Source organism: Geotrypetes seraphini, chromosome 2 (genome assembly GCF_902459505.1).
Source record: "Geotrypetes seraphini chromosome 2, aGeoSer1.1, whole genome shotgun sequence".
Classification (NCBI taxonomy): Eukaryota; Metazoa; Chordata; class Amphibia; order Gymnophiona; family Dermophiidae; genus Geotrypetes; species Geotrypetes seraphini.
The window spans coordinates 386,449,162-386,472,429 of NC_047085.1; the positions used below are offsets into that span (position 1 = coordinate 386,449,162).

General features: G+C 44.5%; 1 protein-coding gene across 3 annotated transcripts in view; it reads left to right on the forward strand.

Annotated features, from left to right (window-relative positions):
* Nucleotides 1-827: 827 nt before the first annotated feature.
* The window catches only part of SCRN1 (secernin 1), a 63,669-nt gene continuing 41,228 nt past the window's right edge, over nt 828-23,268 (forward strand). The window contains exons 1-3 of one of the 3 annotated variants that reach the window (XM_033930740.1): nt 828-970; nt 17,918-18,077; nt 18,436-18,617. In XM_033930740.1, coding sequence (XP_033786631.1) covers nt 17,919-18,077; nt 18,436-18,617 — 341 coding nt within the window. In that variant the 5' untranslated portion in view covers nt 828-970; nt 17,918. Of the gene's footprint in view, nt 971-1,082; nt 1,515-17,917; nt 18,078-18,435; nt 18,618-23,268 lie in introns of those variants that run through there. The other 2 variants (XM_033930741.1, XM_033930739.1) reach the window with 2 other exon arrangements.

Genomic DNA, 23,268 nt, shown 5'->3' on the forward strand with positions numbered 1-23,268 from the left:
GGGGCGAGAGGACGATGGGCGCCTGCATCCTTAGCAAGAAGGGGCACCCCTGAAAGGTCACTTGGACACACAAAGTCAGAGGCGTGAAGAAAGTACAAGATGTTTATTACAACATGCCGGACTCTAGTACAGTGCTTACTAGAGTGTTAGAATCAGGAAATGTACGGACTTTTATGCCCTTTTCACTAAACATATGCAAACTAATACATGCAAAAACTACAACTTCTCATTTGTTACTTCTATAACTTTTCTACAATTATTATTGGTCCTAAACCAGCACTTATGATAGGTTCAGGGCTACAATTTAAAGTCCTATAGAAAACTAGCTCATTTCTCTGCTTATCTAAATCTTACAGTTCTAAATGTTTACATGTACAGGAGGGTAGGGTACATCATGGCTCAAACTCTTATCTATTTAGCTTACAATGTGGTAAGGTAGGGACATACATTTCAGGCAGATGAGGTCAGTAGATTGTACACTGTTTTCAGCTATGTAGACCAGAGCAATATTTTAAACAACAGTTAACCATTTCATGACCCTACACCCCTACGCCACTGGATCTGAGCAAGAATCGTCTATTACATTTAAGGGCTGGGTTTGCCTTTCAGCGTTATAGAAATGATAAATAGTAGTAAAGAGGGGGAAGGAGGGTTAAGAGGGTCACGGTTTCTAGAAAAAAAGAAATATCCAAACAGAACTTCACAAACTGTCTCTTCCTCCCCTCACTACTGAGGGTAACACGTGCAGTGCCTTTTCCAAGCAGACACAGCACAGCAGCCAGCGTAAGTAACTGCGGAATCGGAAGCAAGCGGCGATTGGTGGACACGCTGTGACGTTTCCCTTTTGGCGCGCAGGCGTGGTAAAGTGCTGCATTCGCCCTACACTCTCTTCCTCCGGTAGGCGTGGGAGCTGGATTCAGGCGCGAGGAAGGAGGGGGGAGTCGTGACTCATTGTCAACGGGAGAGTGAGGTAAGGTAAAAGAAAGAGAGAGAAAAAAACCCAACAGCAACCGCGTACCATAAACCAGGAGCCTCATTTGGTGCTCACTTGGCACAGCGCTACTGTATTCAGTCAGCCAAATTTAAGCTGGCAGTTTTAGTCTTGCAAGCACGGTGCCGGTGTGCGCAGGTGTCCGTGTGGTGCCACAGCTGTTTATCCGTTTTTCTGCACGGTGCAGCAGAAAAGTTGGATGGGTCCGAGCCCCGGTTGGCTCACTGCCTTCCGACCCCTATGCATGGTTGCAACAATGTTATTTTCCGAAGAATAGCGGCTCGGAAAACGGAACGTTGATTTTGTTTAATTCATTTCTTTCATATGGCTTGATGCTGATGAGGGGAGCTGCTGGAACTGACCGCCAGGGAAGCTTTTAGTGTAAATATTTTTAGTGCTGGGTATTTAAATTATCCACTATTGCACCTGTGCTAAAAATGTATGTTTCTTAAATGTGATTTTAAAACGAGATAATTCTGAGGTTCCAGTTCCTGGGAAAATAAAGGTCAGATGCACGTTAAAGGTAGAAGAGATGTTTTTTATTTTTTTATTTTAGAGATGATTGTGATTTTTTTAATTATTATTATTATTATTATGCAAAATGGAAATAAAATTGCTTCATACATAGTCTCTTAAGCAAATGTAATCCGTTATGCTTTAAATTACCGGATGTAACATGAGTGTCTAGTTTTTCTTCTAATCACAATTTCATGATATTTCATCACCAATTTCATCATGATATTTCATCACGTCAAAAATCAGCTTGGTTCTACAAATAAATATTAATTGGCCTTTTAGTGGTTTGACACATCAGATATTAAACGTAGACCACCTGATTCAAGGTGTGGTGATTGGTTTAACACATAAATTTTTTGTTTGCTGTATTGCCTCCTCTCTTTCCAATATTCTGCAATGGAGACGAGGAAAGGCAGAATTTTTCAGCCTAATATTTATTGTACCCATAGAAGCCAGCTCTGTGGGTGCTTGAACATCCCTAATATTGAACTATGTCCAGGGAGGGGTAATTTCTGTTGGATACAGCACCCACCAATCATTTTGAAAAGTTGGCTCCTTTGACTGTACTTTAATTGTTAGCTCTCTTTTGTTGAGATTTGTCTACTGATATTAGACTGCTTGTACAGTTGTTGACTGTGGCTTGCTGGCAAAACAATCTAATGCCAAACCCCAAATTTTTACTGTTAAGGAAGATTCTAAGGCTTTAAGGAAGTTCTTTTCTATTGAATTTGCTGTTCAAAACTGTGTGTCTGATTTGTTCATGAGTGACCTTTTAAGGGAGCAGATAGCTGCTGAGTCTTGAGGCATAGATTGGTCCAGTAGAAAATAAATACATTAGATAGAATATCAATGTTTTACATTTTATAAGTGCAGTTTGAAGGAGGCTTTGAGTTTAGAACAGTTAGGTGCAGTTTCTGCCTCCTCCAAATTGCACCTCGCTTCCAGGAAAGTTCCCTAATCCCCGTGCAAACGTTTCTCTGTGGCCCATTGGTATACAAAGTCCGTCAGTGTTTTCTGGCTGGAGCTGGTGAATCAATTCCATATGCTATTCAATCTGGGTGATACTCTGCTCCCCTCTCAGCTACATTATCACCCAGAGTTTTCTGGATTTAATCTGGAATCCACAACTATGAGTTGGATGTAATGTATCTCCAGCTACCTGGATGTAACGTAAATCTTCTAAAGCTTTCTCTACTCCCATTAGAATTGCAGAAACAACTTTGGCTCCCCTTCCCTCAGCAGTCATGATGTCCAGAAAATATGCCATTGCACAGCATGGAGGTGTTGCTAGTTATTTAAGACATAGAGGTCTTCCCCATAGAGACCCCTTAAGCTTTTAATAACAGAATACTTCATCCCCCCCTCATGCCCCCAAAGAAGCATCCTTGAATTATTTTACAGTAGTACTGTACTTTAATAGTCAAATGTTGATGTTGCCAATTCATTCATTCATACACACTCTGAGGTACAGTAATGATATCTCTGTATAGGGAAGACCTGATGAGGGGGTGAGGTCCTACATAATAAAAAGAATGGGGAATGGAGCCTGTAAATTTTATAGAGTGGGGGGGGGGGAAGGCAAAATAGTATCGGAATACTAGATAAAAAGTTTTATTGATCAGCCCTCTCCCAAAAAGTTATTTTATAGTTAAAACAATTCAAAATAGTAGGTCAGTGTGTTAAATATTCTATTATTTTCTTATGCTCCTGTTGAGAACCTGAGCTGAGTACCTCACTCCTTGCCTTTCAGTTCTCTAGACCCCCCTCCAAATCCAGTGCTTATTATCTCAATTGTGCAATATTGTAAAGTGCATTAAACAGAATATGCCTCCTGGCTATGATTCTACAAGGACCCTCGCCTGTGTTTCCGGCACCTGGGGTCATACAGAGAAAGAGAGAATGCACCTGGTTTACATATCCCAGTCACCTTTTTCTCTCCTTTTCCGTAGCTGGAATTCTGGGCATTTCTTTTCCCAGATAAGAGTTCCTCTTTCTCCCTTGGTTTAAACTTGTAGTGTTTAATTCATTGTAGCCAGCTTACCACAAGGTCATTCTCTTAGCCAATACTGACCATCCCTTTTGCGCTCTTAAGAATCTTTTCTGCTTTCTTGGTCATATTTGAAATAAAGACAACATCTAGCGCTTGCTTGCAAGGCTATTTGTCCTTCTCTCCTATGTTATAGGACAGTGGTTCTTAAACCTGTCCTGGGGACCCCCCAACCAGTTGGGTTTTCAAGATATCCCTAATGAGTATGCATGGGGCAATTTGCATATAACGGAAATGACGGGCATGCAAATCTGTCTCATGCATATTCATTAGGGATATCTTGAAAACCCAACTGGCTCGGGGTTCCCCACTGTTATAGGAGACATACTGTTGTCCAATATTGGCAGACTGGCTCATCGTCCATGTCTTTTAGAGAAAAATAAGGTCATATTAGGAGTATGGACTCCAGAATGTTCTCTTGATATATTTAGAAGAGCTGCATAAACACTCTCAGGACCGGATTCTCAAAATTTACTGTGCCCTTGACGCAGGTTTCTAAACTAGTTCTAGCCAGTTTAGAGTGCCAGAATTTTACCAGCCAATATCAGAATGGCTCACCGTGGTCTTTACTGAGCTTCCTAGCAGTCTCCAACTCTGCTATGCAAATGTAGTATAAAGAGGTCATTAATATTAAAATGGTAATAAAATGGACTCATTAATATTTAAAAGAGCGCTCTAGGTGATTCTCTATCAATATTATTTTTTGAGTTTTGGATTCTATATCAATGCCAGGTGATTCCCTAACCTTGTTGTGCCAAATTCCAGGGCAAAATTTTCCAGCAATGTCTGAGCGCTGATTGACTCGGGTACTGACAGGAAAGTAAGGCTTGACAGCTCAGTCACCCCTTCTCCCCCTGCCCCCCGCCGCAAATAACAATCCCCCCCCCCCCAACAAATCAAAGGATGGCAGGAAGGGTTCCCCCGCCTCCCCTGTACCTTTAAATTCAAGAACAGGAGGGATGCCCACTCCCCCTGCCCCCCGACAACCCTCATTCTCCCTACCTTTATGACGAAGATTGGCTAGATGTCTACTCTCTCTCTGGCAGGCAGGCCTGCCTCTTCAAAATGGTGGGCCTTCCCCTTCCTGGTGCCTCCTGGGATGCATCAGGGAGGGACCTAAGGCTCTGTGAGGAAAATGAGGGGCCTTAGGTGCCTAGGCCAGGGGTAGGCAATTCCAGCCCTCAAGAGCCGGAGCCAGGTCAGGTTTTCAGGATATCCACAATGAATATGTATGAGATGGATTTGCATGCACTGCCTCCTTGAGATGCAAATCTATCTCGTGCATATTTATTGTGGATATCCTGAAAACCTGACCTGGCTCCGGCTCTCGAAGACCGGAATTGCCTACCCCTGGCCTAGGCCAATCAGAGCCTTAGACCCTTCACTGGTGCAACACAAACAAAAAATAGAAATACGTAGACAAAATTTAACTGTGCAACATCATCGAAATAGATAGTGATGCATTTCCCTCTCTTTTGTGGAAAATACAAAGGGGCCCTTTACAAAGCTGCAGCAAAAAGTAACCTTAGTGCATTCTTATGTGTCTTTCCCTTGTGCTAAGTTCCTTTTTTTGCTGTAGCTGGAAAATGGTTCATTTTTTTGTCTATTTTTGGTACTAATGGCCATGTGTTAATGTTTACTCACTAACAAAAAGGGGAGAAAAATAGGAGTTATATATCAGAGGTAATCCCAAAATAGCAACCTAAAAACACCTCGGTGATAAATGTTTTCAAAATACAGTATTACAATTGCCATTCACAATATGTTTTTATGGTGAACATGTGCTCAGATAAGAACCAGAGACAGAAGTTAGTTTGACTTTTCTCCTGACCACAGCTCATAATATAATCATTGCACATGAATCTTTCTTTTTCTTATTTCTGCTTTTCTATTCTTACTTCAGCATTAAATACTTTTATAAGAAAACAATTTTTTTCACATATATTGAAACAAAAGCTGGAGAATCTGTGAGTGATTTATGAAATTATTATTAATTGGTATATATATTCAGCACTCTGGTCATTAAAGGGGGGCCGAGCCAAGGATGGATTTGTAGCAGAAACAGGCAAATTTGAATAGCACTCTTGCTTCTAGGGGTAGCCAGTGAAGTTTGTGGTAGTAGGGAGTTATGTGTTCCCATTTTTTTAGTCCGAAGATCAGTCGGATTGCTGTGTTTTTGAATAATTCGCAATCTTTGTGTGGTTTTTTTGAAAGATCCCAGGTAGATGATGTTGCAGTAGTCGACTAGACTTAAGATGGAGGATTGCACAAGTAGGTGGAATGAGGGGGCGTCAAAGTATTTTCTGATGGATCTTAGCTTCCATAAGGTGGCGAAGCCTTTTTTGACCAGAAGGTCGGTGTGAGCTTCGAAGGTAAGGTTGCGGTCGAGAGTCACTCCGAGTATTTTTAAGGAGTTTGGCCATTCAGGGAGATTGAGGTATCTTTGATTTTGTTGTTTGGGCTTGCCAGGAAGAACTTGGTTTTATCTGAGTTGAGTCTCAGTTTGAAGACGGTCATCCATAGTTCGATTTGCGTTAGGATTGAAGCTAGGAGGTTGTTTATCTCGGGGGTTATGTTGGAAATTTGAGTTAGCCACATGCTTTTTACAGGTGACCAGAGATGGGAAAGGGGGGTGGTCCCTAAATTCCCACAATAAGAGGAAAATAAAATGTCTTTAGGTGTCGGCAGATATTTTCACATGAGACTATGGTAATAAATTGACTTTGACAAAATGCCGCTGTATTCTACATGTGCAATAGTTATAAAACCTGTGGCACAGAGCCTTGTCTTTTGTCTAGGAAGGAAAGGTTTGGCACACTGGTTTAAGTTCAATGCCACTTTCTAGTCCAACTCAGGGCTCTGGGATTTTAATTTTTTTAAGCAATCTTTTTGTATTATTTTGTATCACGTTAAACTTTGAAGTATGACTGCATAAAATTTGCATATACTTTAAATTTATGATTTACCAAAGAAAAAGTAAAGGCTAAAATAATTTTTATAAACTAACCCCGAGTTCTAAATAGATTTATTTTCTGGGAAAATGCACATTATTTGGCCGAGCACTGCCAGTCATCTGGAAAGTTGTAAGAGTAGAAACTTGAGGCTGATTAAGTTCCCTAAAATCAATTGTTTTGCTACTTGAACTGTTCTGTAGTCATTTAGTGGAAATGTTAAACATACGGAAAGAGAAGCTTAGCTGTTAGAAGAGCAGACAGGGAACCAGGAAAGCCAGGGTTCAGATCTTGTACAGAGTGAAATGTATTGTACCAAGAAAATATATCTTGCTGCTGACTATAAAGGCCTTCCTTCAGAGAAGAGGAGCAGTAGAGAATTACACGCCAAAAAACCCTAGGTCAAAGTCAGCTTGTGGGAAAAGATACCATAACTTCAGTCTTATTTCAAAACCCATATTGATCATAGTTTTTTAATTAGAGATTATTGCATAAATTGTTTTTAATAGTTTACAGAAAAAGGGCTGAAAACATGTCTTAGGTCAAAATATATATATATTTTTTTACTGTGGGCTCCTTTTACTAAGCCGTGCTAGCGGGGTTAATGCGCGTGACTTTTCATCACGCGCTAACCCCCGCACTGGCCAAAAACTACTGTAAACTGGCAGCACCATGGGCTCTTTTTACAAAGGTGTGCTGGTGTTTTTAATGCTATAGCGCGCGCTAGCAGAAAATCTACCGCCTGCTCAAAAGGAGGCAGTAGTGGCTAGTGCACGTGATAATTTAGCGCATGCTATTCCGCACGTTAAGGCCCTAGTGCGCCTTGGTAAAAGGAGCCCCATGTTTCAGAATGACAAATGGCAGGGTATACACAATAATATTTAGCTTACAAATAACCCAATGATAGAGCTATAAAGTTATTATACAACAAATATGTGATATGATAAATTCTTAACATCACCTATTAAAGGTACTTTGTTTATGCGAACAAATGAAAATGACAAATGTGATCGCTAAGGATTAGAACATAAGAATTGCCGCTGCTGGTTGAGGATCAAGATGGCCGCTGAATGTCTAAACTGAGCGTCACGAGTTGGTGAGCTCCTTACTTATTTTTGGATTTCCCGGCGAACTTACCACAGGATGCCCAAGCGGAGGGGTCGGAGTTCGGCTGGGGCCTCGCGGAGCTCCGTCGGACCCGGCTTGGGTAACATTGAGGAGCTGTTCCGTCACATGCAGGGCTCCCTACAGTCGGAGGCGCTCCCGCTAGAGACACCCCGAACGGGCAGAACGGAGGCGATCTCTTTGGGACTTGAGACCACGCTAAGCCCTGACACAAGGGCTCCGCCCCCATGCCCTCAGGTTACCAGCTCCCCGCGGGCGGGGGAACTCTCCAAAGTGGGAGTGTGTTCTGCCCTGGAGGCCGTTGCAAACCATGGAGGGAGCAGGGATCCAGGCTCTCTACATTTTCAAGAGAGTCTGTATTAAGAAACAGAGGAGTCGACAGCAGAGGGGAGCGGACAGATCCAGGAGAGTGCTCAACAGGCAGTTTCACCAGAGGGAGAAGAATCTGCAGCTTACTCTTTTCATTTTCAGAGACCCCATGAGGTAACACTTGAAACTATCTGGGACCTGGTTGCTAATATTCCTAATTTGTTAAAACCTCAATTAAATCAAATAGAAGAAAAAATAAAACATCATGATAAAGACATACAAGAAGTAAAACAGGAAACAACAGAGCTTAGAAAAGAGTTTGTCAGCATCAACCAGGAGTCATTTAAGTCCAAACAAATTTATGAAACATTAATTAAGGATAATACCAATCTTAGAAGAAAGTTAGTCCTTGGAAAACTTTTCCCGTGGAAATAATCTAAGATTGGTAAATTTTACTAAGGTCTTAATGATTACATCTCGGGAGATGCTGAAAAGATACATGATGGAAATTTTGGGTTTGTCTGAAAATATGTTACCACCATTTACACAAGTTTACTATCTTCCTATTAATTAACGGAAACAACAGCAAGAGGGTGAACAGGAAAATTTGGATGTGTCCACTATTGGAATCCTCAAATACTGAAAAGGCAGTCCCAGCAACCCTATTATTAACAGTGGCATTGGCCCCAGACAAAAACTGGTTACTGAGACTTTTCTTTAAAAATAAATTGAAAATATTTTTAGGAATGCAGATACAAATGTATCCTGATCTTGCCAGAGAAACCCAGAAGCGTCGTAAAGAATTTCTATTATTAAAGCCAGGGGTGTTGGCCCTAGGGACAACTTTTTATTTACGTCACCCATGTAAATGCATAGTATATTATTCTTCTCAGAAATTTGTCTTCTTTGATCCTTCCCAGCTGGTGACCTTCCTGTCGCTGTCTCGCTTGGACAAAGAAAAGGATGATAAGATCTAGCCCTAGATAGGAAGTTATTAAGGAGCTTTGAGCTCAGTTTAGATTAATCTTAGCATTCTTTGTTTCTTTTCTTAATTTAAACTGTCCCTTGTACATCTAGATCCTCAAAGTGGACTTGAGTTAAAAATTTAAGTAACATAATGGAGTTTTCTTTTGAAAATATGGATATGTATTATTCATTTGTTTCTTTGTTTTTTGGACTTTAATATCATGTACATGGTTATGTATCCTTAACTAAAATTTTTGCTTTCTGTACAAGTTTATACTTGATAATCAATTATAAAATGATAAATAAATAATAATAATAAAAAAAAGAATTGCCGCTGCTGGGTTACACCAGTGGTCCATCCTGCCCAGCAGTCTGCTTACGTGGCGGCCCTCAGGTCAAAGACCAGTGCTCTAAATGAGTCCAGCCTCACCTGCGTACATTCCAGTTCAGCAGGAACTTGTCCAGCTTTGTCTTGAAACCCTGGAGGGTGTTTTCCCCTATAACAGATTCCGGAAGAGCGTTCCAATTTTCCACCACTCTCTGGGTGAAGAAGAATTTCCTTATATTTGTATGGAATCTATCACCTTTCAACTTTAGCGAGTGCCCTCTCGTTCTCCCTACCTTGGAAAGGGTGAACAGTCTGTCTTTGTCTACTGAGTCTATTCCCTTCAGTATTTTGAACGTTTCAATCAAGTCCCCTCTCAGTCTCCTCTTTTCAAGGGAGAAGAGGCCCAGTTTCTCCAATCTCTCATTGTATGACAACTCCTCCAGCCCCTTAACCAATTTAGTCGCTCTTTTCAGGACCGGGTCGCCCTTGTCTATCCGCCTGTTTACTCCCTCAAAGAAGTGCAGCAAGTTCGTCGGACAAGATCTGCCTTTGCATACAAAGGCAATTTGCATACAAGAATTAGCCAGATTGCAATTTTGCATAGACAGTTTAAAGTACCAGTACATGTTTGAATGTCCACAATTTGCTGCAGTGCCTGGACAGTGATGCTAAGCTGTAGCTTTAAATGCACTAGTTATTCTCCAAGATAACTACTACAACTTATTAAGATTTCTAATCTCTAATATCATTTTGTAAATGGACGTTTTCAGTCCACAAAGTGAAAGTTTTTGTTTATTTATTTGATTTTATATCCCGTCAGCCCCAGAGAGCGGATTACAAATTAACATTCACAGTTGTAAAGTAATTACATTACGTAGGGATACAGTTAGCACTCATAGGGTTACGATGACAGTATATAGGTTAAGGTAAGTTCACCTACGGGGTTACATTAACAGCACAAGGATTAAGGTTCAGCAGAGCATGGTGCCAAGATATTATGGTCAGAGTGTACAATGTGAGGAATCTGATAGTACAATCTAATACATATGTTCCCTAGTACCGTAATCAAACTGGGTTAGCATAGACATGATGAATGTGACAGATAAATATGGCTACCGTGATGTATAATCTAATATATATGTTCCATAGGAATTTAGCTTGTTTAGTATAGACATAACAGATATGCCAAATAATTTGGTTACCATACTGTCCTGCCTATGGGCATTGTTTGTACAAAGATGGCCTACAACAATAGTATCAGTTGAAGTGGCCATGTTTTATGGAAGATTCCTTAGGACAGTAGTGGAGGGAGAGTGAAAAGGTCATTTAAGGATGCGTAGATGAGGCTAGGTAAAGAGGTAGGTTTTTATAGCTTTCTTGATGTTTAGAAGGCCCTGAAGTGCTCTGATCTGAGGAGGTAAGTTATTCCAGAGGTTTGGTAGGAAATGGAAGTAGGATCTTTTCTGGGCAGTTTGGCGTTGCAGGGCATGGCCTGGGGGTATTTGTAGTCCTATTTCATTTTCGGTGCATAGCGGTCTGATGGGGGTGTAGAGTGGAAATTTGTGTAAGAAGTAGCTGGGCACCATATTGTGGAAGGATATATATGCTAGCTCCAGGCCCTTGAAAATGCAGCGTTTGGTGATGGGTAACCAGCGGGCAGATCTCGGAGCCGGGGAGACAGGGTTGCGGGCCTTCAGGTTTTTTAGTAGCCAGATTGCAGAGTTTTGAACTCACTGAAGTCATTGAATGTTTTTTGCTGTTAGTCCATTGAATAAGGTGTTGCAGTAGTCCAATCGAGTGAGGACGTAGGTGTAGAGTAGTTGAGTGAAGTCTTGCTCAGTGAAATAGTTTCTTATCTTTTGGAGTTGGCGGAGATAATAAAAAGAAGAGGAGACCACATATGAGATATGGCTGGAGAGTGATAGATCTAAGTCAAGGATAATCTCTAGGCTCCACACTTGGTATCTTAAGCAGAATACCCATGTTGACTAAAAAATGTCAAACATTTTTTGCAAATCATGACGGCAATGATATCACAATAGATATTTGTTGCATGATCATTTGTTGCAGTTTGGATATGAATGTCTGAGGCTCTGAACTGGATTGTAGGTACAGAGAGATGTTTCTAATTCATCTTTGGTAGCCCTGTGTGAGTGAAGATTTTTTTTTAATTTTTTTAATAGTGTTTTCTGGTTGACTTTTGTATGTTTTGCTTATAATCTACCTTACTTATACAAGTGAAATATAAATATGCCATAACCATTGCTTTATAGTTAATTTTCATAGGCCTAGTTAAAAGCCATACGAGGGGCCGCTAAAAAATTCTCAGCCGAACCAAGAAGAGAATGATGTGGAGCCATGAAACTAATAAGTTATTCTACACTTTTCTTGACATTTTTTGTTTCAATGATATGAAATGAAAAGTGTGGAATAATTTGTAAGCTTCATGGCTCTACATCAGTGGTCTCGTACTCAAACCCTTTGCAGGGCCACATTTTGGATTTGTAGGTACTTGGAGGGCCTCAGAAAAAATAGTTAATGTCTTATTAAAAGAAATGACAATTTTGCATGAGGTAAAACTCTTTATAGTTTATAAAGCTTTCCTTTTAGCTAAGTCTTAATAATAATAATATTGTAATTTATAGCTAAAGAGACATATGATCAAGAAACTGTTTTAGTTTACTTTTGTGATTATGATAAACATACCGAGGGCCTCAAAATAGTACCTGGCGGGCCACGAGTTTGAGACCATTGCTCTACATCATTCTTGGTTGGTCTGAGAATTCAGTGGCCCTCATATTTTACTATAGCACACACAGCCATTTATTATACAAAAAAATGAGTGATCTTACTATTTTGAAACAGATTTCTTTGTGGTTCTGAACACTTCCTTGATATGGAGGTAAATATGCAGCAGGCGTCGGACACAGCATGCTGCCTTTTGATTCTTCTCTGTTTTGGCCTCGGTATGGAGGAAGTGAGTTTTCTCAGAAACCACCTTCTCTCATGCAGACTTGTGACATAGTAGAGGATAGTGTAGGAAATCATGAAATTCAGAATGACATTGATAACACGGAAAACTGGTGTGCTGGTTTTTTCTTGCTCTCTTGAAGGAACCACTACCCTAGTCCAGTGTTTCTCAACTTCTTCAGGCCAAATACCCCCTAAGTCTAACAAATATCGATCGAGTACCTCCTGCCCAGGCTCCGTCCCACCCCCATAATAGTACTGCAATTTCTTCCATCCATTTTTCATATACATACAATATAATCTTACTAGGCTTTAAGCCCGTTACATTAATGGATGCTAGAATAGATGTGTGTGTCTATCTTTCTTTCTGTCTCTCTCTTTCCTCGGCTGTCAACCACCACCCCTTGCCTGCACCCCCTGTCCAACAGCATGGTCCGCACTGCACATTCCAAGGAGGGGAGCAGAAGGAACGACCCGATCTCCTCATCCAGCACAACCTGTACCTGCCAGCCCCACTCTGCCTCCCTGCAGGGGACATGCTGCGGGACGCCACTGACCTAGTCACTGCCATCTTGCTTTCAGGGGGCTGTCGCAAGCTGCTCCTAGCTGGTGCACACGCCGCAAACTGTGTCCTTCCATGGCTGTATTCTATTTGCGGCGCGTGGGACACGCGCCGCAAATAGAATATGGCATGGAAGAACACAGTACACTGCAGGGATCACAAAACCCTAAGTGCGTATGCGCGCTTAGTTTTATTATAGAGGATCCTATATAATAAAACTCTAAGCACACATGCGCACTTAGGGTTTCGTGTTCCCTGCCGCTGTGGTGTGTGATCCGTGGCCGGATTCTATTTTAGAACGCAGCGGCAGGGAACACTCTGGAGCTTCCCCCCCCTCACTCACTGCGAAAGAAACCACTGTCGCCACCGTCGTTCCTTCTGCTCCCCTCTTTGGAGTGTGCAGTGCAGGCCAACGGGTTTCCTGGGCAGCTGAACGCAGTCTCCGGGCGGCCACAGCCTCAGCAAACGCCGGTCTTCCTCCCAGCTCGGGTCCAGAGCCTTTCCGCCCCCAGCGAGAGGTTGAGTGTCGTCATCTTCACCCCCCCCTACTCCCCTCCCCGGCGCACCCGATCCCCCGTTGAGCCTCCCATCCGACCCTCCAACCGCGGTCTGGCTGGCTCCCTTAGTCCCTTGCCGCCGCCCCCTTCCCTTCCCACGGTCCCAACAAACTTCTTGACTAGCAGTGGCCGCAGCACTCTAAACACGCTGCTTCACGGCCTTCTCCTGCCCCGATTTGCTCTGCCGGTGATGCGGCAGAGGGAATCGCGGGCAGTAGAAAGCAGCGAAGCAGCGTGTTTAGAGTGCTGCGGCCGCTGCTCGAGCCGGGAGGTTTCTGGTCGTCTCGCAGTGCGAGGGTCGGATGGGAGGGTAAGTGGGGTCGGCTGCACTTCGGCGGTAGTGGCCTTCTCTCATTCCCTCCCTTTCACTAAATCTACTACACTAACCAAAGTCCTCAAATTCAAGGACACAAATTTCAAAGAAATGGGAGACTTCGTTCACCAGGCGCTACAAAGCCAAGAAGAAACCGATAACGTGGAAGACATGTGGTCGACTTTGAAAGCAACCATACAAGAAGCAACAAACCGCTATGTAAAATCAGTAAGTAAACGGCGAAGGAACAATAAACCACAGTGGTTTACTGTGGAGATCTCAGACCTGATCAAGGAGAAGAAAAAAGCATTCATCTCTTACAAACAATCAGGGAAGCAGGACTCTAGAGCAGACTACCTGGCCAAATCAAAAGCCGTCAAAACAGCAGTCAGGGAGGCTAAATTCCTCATGGAGGAGTCTCTAGCAAAGAACATCAAGAAGGGAGATAAATCCTTCTTCAGGTATATCAGTGATAGAAGAAAAAACTCAGGCGGGATTGTACGTCTTAGGAAACCAGACGGAGACTATGTGGAAAAGGATTCGGAAAAAGCCCAACTATTAAATGAATACTTCTGCTCAGTCTTCACCCGAGAAGCGCCAGGGCTCGGCCCTCAGCTACAGACAAGGGTTGGCTCAGTTGACCCGTTTAGTAACTTTGAGTTTACGCCCAGCAGTGTCTACGGTGAGCTGTCAAAGCTCAAGGTTAACAAAGCAATGGGGCCGGACAACCTGCACCCCAGGGTGCTTAGGGAGCTGAGTGATGTCTTGGCGGAGCCACTGTCCGCGCTCTTCAACCTCTCCCTTAGTACAGGCAGCGTCCCGTTGGACTGGAGGATGGCTAACGTCATTCCACTCCACAAGAAAGGCTCAAAGATGGAGACAGCAAACTACAGACCAGTGAGTCTAACATCGATAGTGAGCAAACTAATGGAAACTCTAATCAAACACCAATTAGATAAGATCCTGGATGAGGAGAATCTACGGGATCCCCGACAACATGGATTTACTAAGGGGAGATCCTGCCAATCCAACCTGATCAGCTTCTTTGACTGGGTAACGGGAAAGCTGGATATAGGGGAGTCCCTGGACATCGTGTACCTGGACTTTAGCAAAGCATTCGATAGCGTACCACACCGCAGGTTACTGAGCAAGATGAGTTCTATAGGATTAGGTAACACATTGACGAAATGGGTTGGGAGCTGGCTTGGAGGTAGGCTCCAAAGGGTGGTGGTGAACGGCACCCCCTCCGAAATGACGGAGGTGATTAGTGGAGTACCACAGGGCTCAGTCTTGGGCCCAATCCTATTCAACATCTTTATAAGAGACTTGGCAGAAGGGCTTCGAGGTAAAATAACATTATTCGCCGATGACGCCAAACTGAGTAATGTAGTGGGCAAATGCACAACAGACGAAGATTCAGTGCCCGACAACATGATGCACGACCTACTCCTACTGGAGCGATGGTCTAGGACAGTGTTTTTCAACCGCTGTTCCGCGGCACACTAGTGTGCCGCGAGATGTTGCCTGGTGTGCCGTACGGTCAGGGCCGCCATCAGGGCAGTACCACCAGTCTAGGGAGAGGGGCGGTCCGCCCCACGTGGACAGGAGAGAGCTGGACGGGGGACCCGCGGAGTTCAATACATCTCGAGCCGCGAGGCTCGTCTTCTGTTCCTGCCTGCCCTGCAGCTAACATATAGCCGATCGCAAGCGTTCCCCGATGTCAGCGTGACGTCGGAGGAAGGGCTTAAGCAAAGCCTGTCCTCCGACGTCAGCGCTGACGTCGGAGAATACTTCCGTTCGGCTATTTGTGTGCGGCAGGGCAGACAGGAAGCAGAAGACAAGCCTCGCGGCTTGAGCTTCGTTTTGCTGAGAAAGTTGCAAAGATGGGCTGGTAGGCAAACACGGAACACAAAAGAGGGGAGGGAGTGCGTTTTGGACACAAGGCATGAACTTGGGAGAGAGGAAGGGAGGGAAAGAGATGCTGAGGTGGGGGAGGGAATGGGTTTTTGGACACAGAAGGCATGGACTTGGGAGAGAGGAAGGGAGGGAAAGAGATGCTGAGGTGGGGGAGGGAATGCGTTTTTGGACACAGAAGAAATGGACTTGGGAGAGAGGAAGGGAGGGAAAGAGATGCTGAGGTGGGGGAGGGAATGAGTGTTTGGACACAGAAGGCATGGACTTTGGAGAGAGGAAGGGAGGGAAAGAGATGCTGAGGTGGGGGAGGGAATGAGTGTTTGGACACAGAAGGCATGGACTTTGGAGAGAGGAAGGGAGGGAAAGAGATGGTTGTGTACACGGGGAATAGAAGAAAGGAGAATTTTTGGTCATAGGGAGGGAGTGAGGTACAAATAGTGGCATACCAGGGTGGGGGGGGGGCGGTCTGCCCCACCCCGGGTTTACGTCCCAAGGGGGTGCACAGCTGGCCACCCTCCAGTGTTGTCCCTAGGCCGGCAAACTGCGGCTCTTTAGCCACTTGAGTGCCACCGCCGCCAACGGTGTTGTTGGCGGTGGCAGCATTATAAAATACTTTCTTTGTGTTTATTTGATTTCTATTCAAGAGAATTACTTTATATATAGTCAATATAGGCACAGAGTTAAATTTTTTAACATTTTCTAATGGTGGTGTGCCTCGTGATTTTTTTCATGAAACAAGTGTGCCTTTGCCCAAAAAAGGTTGAAAAACACTGGTCTAGGACATGGCAACTCAACTTCAATGCCAAAAAATGCAAAGTTATGCACCTGGGCAGCCAGAATCCATGCAAGTCTTATACCCTTAATGGCGAGATCCTAGCAAAAACGGTAGCAGAACGAGACTTGGGGGTAATCGTCAGTGAGGACATGAAGTCTGCCAATCAAGTGGAGCAGGCTTCGTCCAAGGCAAGGCAAATCATGGGCTGCATACGAAGGGGTTTCGTCAGTCGTAAGGCGGAAGTCATTATGCCATTGTATAGATCCATGGTGAGGCCCCACCTGGAATACTGTGTGCAATTCTGGAGGCCGCATTATCGCAAGGATGTGCTGAGACTGGAGTCGGTGCAAAGAATGGCCACCCGGATGGTCTCGGGACTCAAGGATCTACCATACGAAAAACGGCTTGACAAATTACAGCTATATTCGCTCGAGGAGCGCAGAGAGAGGGGGGACATGATCGAGACGTTCAAGTATCTTACGGGCCGCATCGAGGCGGAGGAAGATATCTTCTTTTTCAAGGGTCCCACGACAACAAGAGGGCATCCGTTGAAAATCAGGGGCGGGAAACTACGAGGTGACACCAGGAAATTCTTTTTCACTGAAAGAGTGGTTGATCGCTGGAATAGTCTTCCACTACAGGTGATTGAGGCCAGCAGCGTGCCTGATTTTAAGGCCAAATGGGATCGGCACATGGGATCTATTCACAGGGCAAAGGTAGGGGAGGGACATTAAGGTGGTCAGACTAGATGGGCCGTGGGCCCTTATCTGCCGTCTATTTCTATGTTTCTATGTTTCTGTAAAGGGAGTGGGGAAAAAGAGAGAGAGATCCAGGGTACATCTCTCCCACTCCCTCTACTGCCACATCCAGCATTTCTCCCTCCTTTCCACCAGTCCAACATCTTTTTCTCTCTGCCTCCTACACGCATCCTCTCCTCTAGTTCTCATTCCCTCCCCCAACCAACATATCTCTCTGTCCCTCCATGAGTCCAACAATTTTCCCTCTCTCATCTCCTGGATCATGTGCAGCATTTTTCACCACTGCCCACCAGCCCCATGCCCATTTCTTCTTCTATCACCCCTCTCCAGCACCATGCCACATTTCTCCCTTTCATCTTTCTTTCCCCATGCATCTCTTACCTCTCTCCATGCCCAATTTTCCTTTTTTTTTTTTTCCCTTTCTCCATGTGCCACCATCTCTTTCCCTCTCGCATACTCATGGCCAACAAGTTAGTGCCTTCCTCCCTCCTGTGTCCCATGTTCATACCACCTCCCTGCCTTCCAGCTGTTGCCCCAGAATTGTGCCTCTTCAATACTCCAATGCGCTCCTTCCCCCCTCCTCCTTTCTCCATTTGACCCAGAAAGATCGTGTCCCCCTTACTTGTTCGAGCCGCCCTCGCTCCATCTGCCTTTAGCAGCTTGTTGGGGGGGACGCAGTGATTCACACGCTGCACGTGGCTGACCCTCCGATGTCGGCTCTGATGTTGGAGAGAAGGACAGGCGGGCAGAGAATATTCTCCACGCCAGCCATTTGATTTGTAACCAGTTCCTCACAATTCAATAAACTGACTGTTCTTTGTGTTTCCCATTACAGGATGGCTGTGGCTCCTCCCAGCTATTGTTTTGTGGCTTTTCCACCACATTCCAAGGCTGATCATATAGTGTTTGGGAAGAATTCAGCCCGTCCTAGAGATGAAGTCCAGGAAGTTGTGTATATCCCTGCTGCTAATCATGAGCCATCCAGCAAGGTTGAGGTGAGCTGTGCTGTCTGGTTATTGCTAACTGTTCTGGAATTTATTATGTTAATTTTTATAGTACACTGTAAAATATGGGCAGAACTTTTTAAGGTGCGTACCATTTGCTTGCTTTAAAACAAGTTTAAATATGATTTAAAAAAAAAAATCATAACTGAGTGCTCATCATTTTACTGCAAGTTATGAACAGGTTTGCTATACAGAGTGGTCAGTATTTTTAGAAAAGTGCAACAAGAACAAAGATGTATGAGATGAACAAACAGGGATCATGTTTGTGACCTTTGATCCCCAATTTCCAGGGGTTTGTCCATTACAGCATAGTATTTTAATTTCTCTCTTTTTTTTTTTTTCTTAACAGTGCACATATATTATGATAGATCAGGTTCAGAAAACACAAGCTGTAATTTTGAGTAAGCCTGCATGGATGTGGGGTGCAGAAATGGGAGCCAATGAGCATGGAGTTTGCATTGCCAATGAAGCCATTCTCGCCAGAGAGCCAGCTAGTGAAACTGAAGCCTTGCTGGGAATGGATCTGGTCAGGTGAGTGACAGTTCCACTGTGGATCAGAGAGAGAGAGAGTGGTGTAGTTTTGAAAATGAGCTAGCTACAAAATATAAAATTTATTTGCTTGCTTTTATTCTGTTCCTGACAAATAAAACTCAAAATAAAAACACGAAATGGCACACTGCGTTAAACATACATCAGCATTTTGTGTTGATAAAATCACATTAGGAGCCTTCATACAGTTATCCCAGGACAAGCAGGCAGGTATTCTCACATATGGATGATGTCACTGATGGAGCCCGGATGCGCACGCCTCACAAGCAAGACTTGCTTGAAGAAACTCGAAGTTTCGAGTTGCCCGCACCGCGCATGCGCGAGTGCCTTCCCGCCCAGCACAGGGCGTGTCTCCTCAGTTCTCAGTTTTCCACGGAGCCGAGAAGTCAGTCTTTGACTCTCTGCGTTTAACTTCGTTCACTTTTTGCCTTCTCTCAACCGCGGTTTGTGTTTTTTTTTTTTTTAAATTGCTGTTTTATTTTATTTCTTTCATTTTGGTTCAAAAAAAATTTTTTTTTCGTCTTCCATTCATTTTCCGTGACAGGCTGCTCGGCCGCAGCCCGAGGGCTTCGTCTTTGCAACGGCTATTTTTCCGTCTATGTCCCGGCCTGCTACAGGCTTTAAGAGGTGTAGCAAGTGTCAGCGTGTGATCTCTCTCATGGACCCTCATGGACGCTGCCTCAAGTGCCTTGGGCCGAAAAATCATCCTAGGTCGTGCCTGCCTTGCCAAACACTTCAGCCTCGTGCTTTCAAGCATCATTGCATTCTGGTGGACAAGCTTTTTGAGATGGAGTCTCCTACTGATCCCTCGACTTCGAAAGTGTCTTCGGCCTCGACTTCCATCGAGGCTCTTTCAGCGCCTACTGCTTCCACCTCGAGCCTCATCAGACCTTCATCATTTGCAGCGGCTCTTGCTTTGACATCATCTGCTCTATCTTCCCCTGTTTCCTCAGGTCAGATAGCTCAGCAGTCGGTTCCGCTAGTGGTGATTAAAGTGTCCAAGACTTCTAAGTCGAAACACTCTCAACTACCTCGAAGGAACCTCCAGCCAAAGCAGGTGGTCCGGTTTCAGACGTGGATCCATCCTTGCCGGCTTCTTTCCAGACCATGTTAGAGACGCAGTTTATTCAGTTCCTTACTAACATGGGACCTAAACTGCTTCCTCTTATACAGCCTGGGCATTCAGCAGACTCTCGCGAGGTCAAGCCGCTTCCTATGCCCCAGTCTGAGCTTCCACACTCTTTGCAGGGAGCAGAGTCTCTGCGAGTGTCTGGTCTGCCATCCAAGCACGAAAAGCAAGGAGCAGATTCTTTGCGAGTGCATCGATGAGAATCCTCACACTCTAACCAAAGAGCAGAGTCTTTGAGAGTGCATCGAGGTTCCTCCACCAAGTGTCTGGAGCTTCGATCTACAGCCTCTAGCCCTATTCATACATCGGCATCGACTGCTTACGTCTCCGAGGCAAAATCTCCTCGATCTTCGAGATCTGGTTCCAGACACAGTTCTCACCACCATTCGAGGCCTTCATCGAGGCATCCTTCCAGGCATCATTCTTCTTCTCAGGATAGACTATCTTCCTCGAAGCTTCGATCTATTCCAACCTTGACCAGACCACCGACTCTTCATTCGAGGTCTCCGATGCCGGACCTCGAGGATATTCCAGTCTCGATTGCCTTGTCCAAGTCACCAGGTTCCTTTGATGCTTTTTTCCATGCCGAGGCTTCTTCTTTGACACAGGCTGCCTCGACGTCCTCGAGTCCTTCTCGAGGCAAACCATTGGCAGATCAGCTATCTTTCTCGTCTTTCCTGCGACAGATGGCTGTAGACTTGGATGTTCAATTGGATACTGGCTCCAAATATTCTAAAGAGTATCTAGAAGTCATGCATCTTCCTCAACCTCCGGCAGAATGTCCTAAGCTTCCACTTCATAAGCTTTTGAATCGGACTTTTGCTCGATGCATGGAGACACCTTTTTCCATACCAGCAGTTCCAGGAAAATTAGACTCTAGGTATAAAACTGTGAATCGCAAAGGGTTTGACAATTCACAATTATCTCAACAATCCCTGCTTGTTGAATCCTCCTTTAAGAGATCCCATTCTTCCAAGGTTTATGCCATAGTTCCTCCAGGAAGGGAGGGGAAATCTATGGACAAATTTGGACGTCGCATCTACCAGAATGCTATGATGTCCTCTAAAGTCCTCAATTATAATTTTTATTTCATCACTTATTTTGAATTTCTTCTTTCTCTTCTACCAAAGTTTTTGGCTTATTTGGATAACCACATGCATTTTGAGTTTCAAGAAGTCATTGTTTCTTTCTCTCAATTACGTCTCCATCTCCTCCAATCATCTTATGATGCCTTCGAGTTATCTGCCCAAGCGGCTGCTTGCTCTGTAGCTATGTGTCGTCTTGCCTGGCTTCGTACCATTGACATGGACTCTAACCTTCAAGACTGCTTAGCTAACCTTCCTTGTCAAGGCAATGACCTCTTTGATGAATCCATCGAGGCAGCCACCAAAAAATTATTTGACCATGAAAGATCTTTTGCTTCAATAGTCAGACCTAAACCAAAGCCAGCTCCTGCCAAGCCTGCACACCCTACTGTTATCTATCAAAGGCGTTTTGCTCCAAAGCCGGCTCCTTATACTCGCCCTCCTCTGAAAAAACAGCAATCTCAGAAGCAACAGAAACCCCAACCTTCTGCTGCACCTAAGGCTTCTCAGCCTTTTTGATTGTTTACAACAGAGCATAACCTCCACCGTTCTGTCTCTGTTTCTTTTTCCCCCTGTAGGAGGTCGTCTCCATCATTTTTACAAACGATGGACGTTAATTACATCTGACCTCTGGGTGCTTACCATCATCAGGGAAGGATACTCTCTTCATTTCACTCAGGTTCCACCAGAGCTTCCTCCAAGAGAGTATCCTTCCAATCCATCCCAGACCGCCCTTTTTCTTCAGGAAGCTCAAGCTCTGCTTCATCTCCAAACTATTGAACCAGTTCCCTTGGAACAACAGAACAGGGTTTTTTACTCCCGCTACTTCCTTGTTCCGAAGAAGACGGGCGATCTGCGACCCATTCTGGACCTCAGGGCTCTCAACAAATTTCTAGTCAAAGAAAAGTTTCAAATGTTGTCCCTAGCATCTCTTTATCCCCTTCTCGAGCAGAACGACTGGGCATCTCTTTATCCCCTTCTCGAGCAGAACGACTGATTATGCTCTCTGGATCTCAAGGAGGCCTACACTCATATTCCCATTCATCTGGCCTCCCGTCAATACCTCAGATTTTGGGTGGGGAACCTGCACTATCAATACAGAGTACTACCCTTCGCCTTGGCCTCGTCTCCCAGAGTGTTCACCAAGTGCCTGGTAGTGGTAGCAGCAGCTCTAAGGAATCATGGTCTTCAAGTATTTCCCTACCTCGACGATTGGCTCATCAAAGATTCCACATCTCAAAGGGTTATTGTAGCGACCCAACGGATTACCTGGTTCCTACCAAGTTTGGGATTCGAAATCAACTTTCCCAAATCTCAACTTCAGCCCTCTCAGAATCTGCAATTCATTGGAGCTGTTCTGGACACTGTCGAACTCATAGCATTCCTTCCACAACAATGTCTGAAAGCTCTTCTTCAACTCTGTCGCACAGTGTCTTCCCGCTCTTCCATCTCAGCGAGACACTTGATGGTACTTCTGGGTCACATGGCCTCCACAGTATACGTGACTCCTTTTGCCAGATTTCACCTTAGAATTCCTCAGTGGACCCTGGCATCTCAATGGACACAAGTTTGTGACACATTTCAGTCACTCCTTCCTTGAAGAAGTCTCCCCGTTGGTGGATGCTCTCTTCCAATCTTTCCAGAGGCTTGCTTTTTCAAACGCCCCCCTCATCAGAAGGTCCTCACGACAGACTCTTCGACCTACACTTGGGGCGCTCATCTTGATGGTCTCTGTACTCAAGGCCTCTGGACCAGTACGGATCGTCAGTGTCATATCAATCAGTTGGAACTCAGAGCGATCCTCAAAGCTCTCCATGCTTTTCAACAACTGCTTCACGACACAGTAGTCCTCGTTCGGACGGACAACCAAGTTGCCATGTATTATGTCAACAAACAAGGAGGGACAGGGTCTGCCTCCCTTTGTCAAGAAGCTCTGGAGGATTGGGACTGGGCAATCCACCACAACACTTTCCTCAAAGCTGTCTACATTCAAGGGGCAAACAATTGCTTGGCGGACAACTTGAGTTGTCTACTGCAACCTCACGAATGGACTCTCCATTCCTCGCCTCTTTGCCACATTTTTTCACAGTGGGGAATGCCACAGATAGATCTCTTTGCAGCTTCCCACAACTACAAACTGCCTCAGTTTTGCTCCAGGATATACTCTCCTCACCGCCTTGAAGCAGATGCTTTTCTTCTGGAATGGACAAATCTTTTCCTCTACGCATTTCCTCCATTCCCTCTCATTCTCAAGACTCTGGTCAAATTGAAGAACGATCATGCCACCATGATTCTAATCGCTCCTCGGTGGCCGAGACAACCCTGGTACTCCCTTCTACTTCAACTCAGCAGCAGGGAGCCATACCTTCTACCAGTTTTTCCTTCTCTGCTTACACAGAGTCAAGGATCTCTGCTTCAT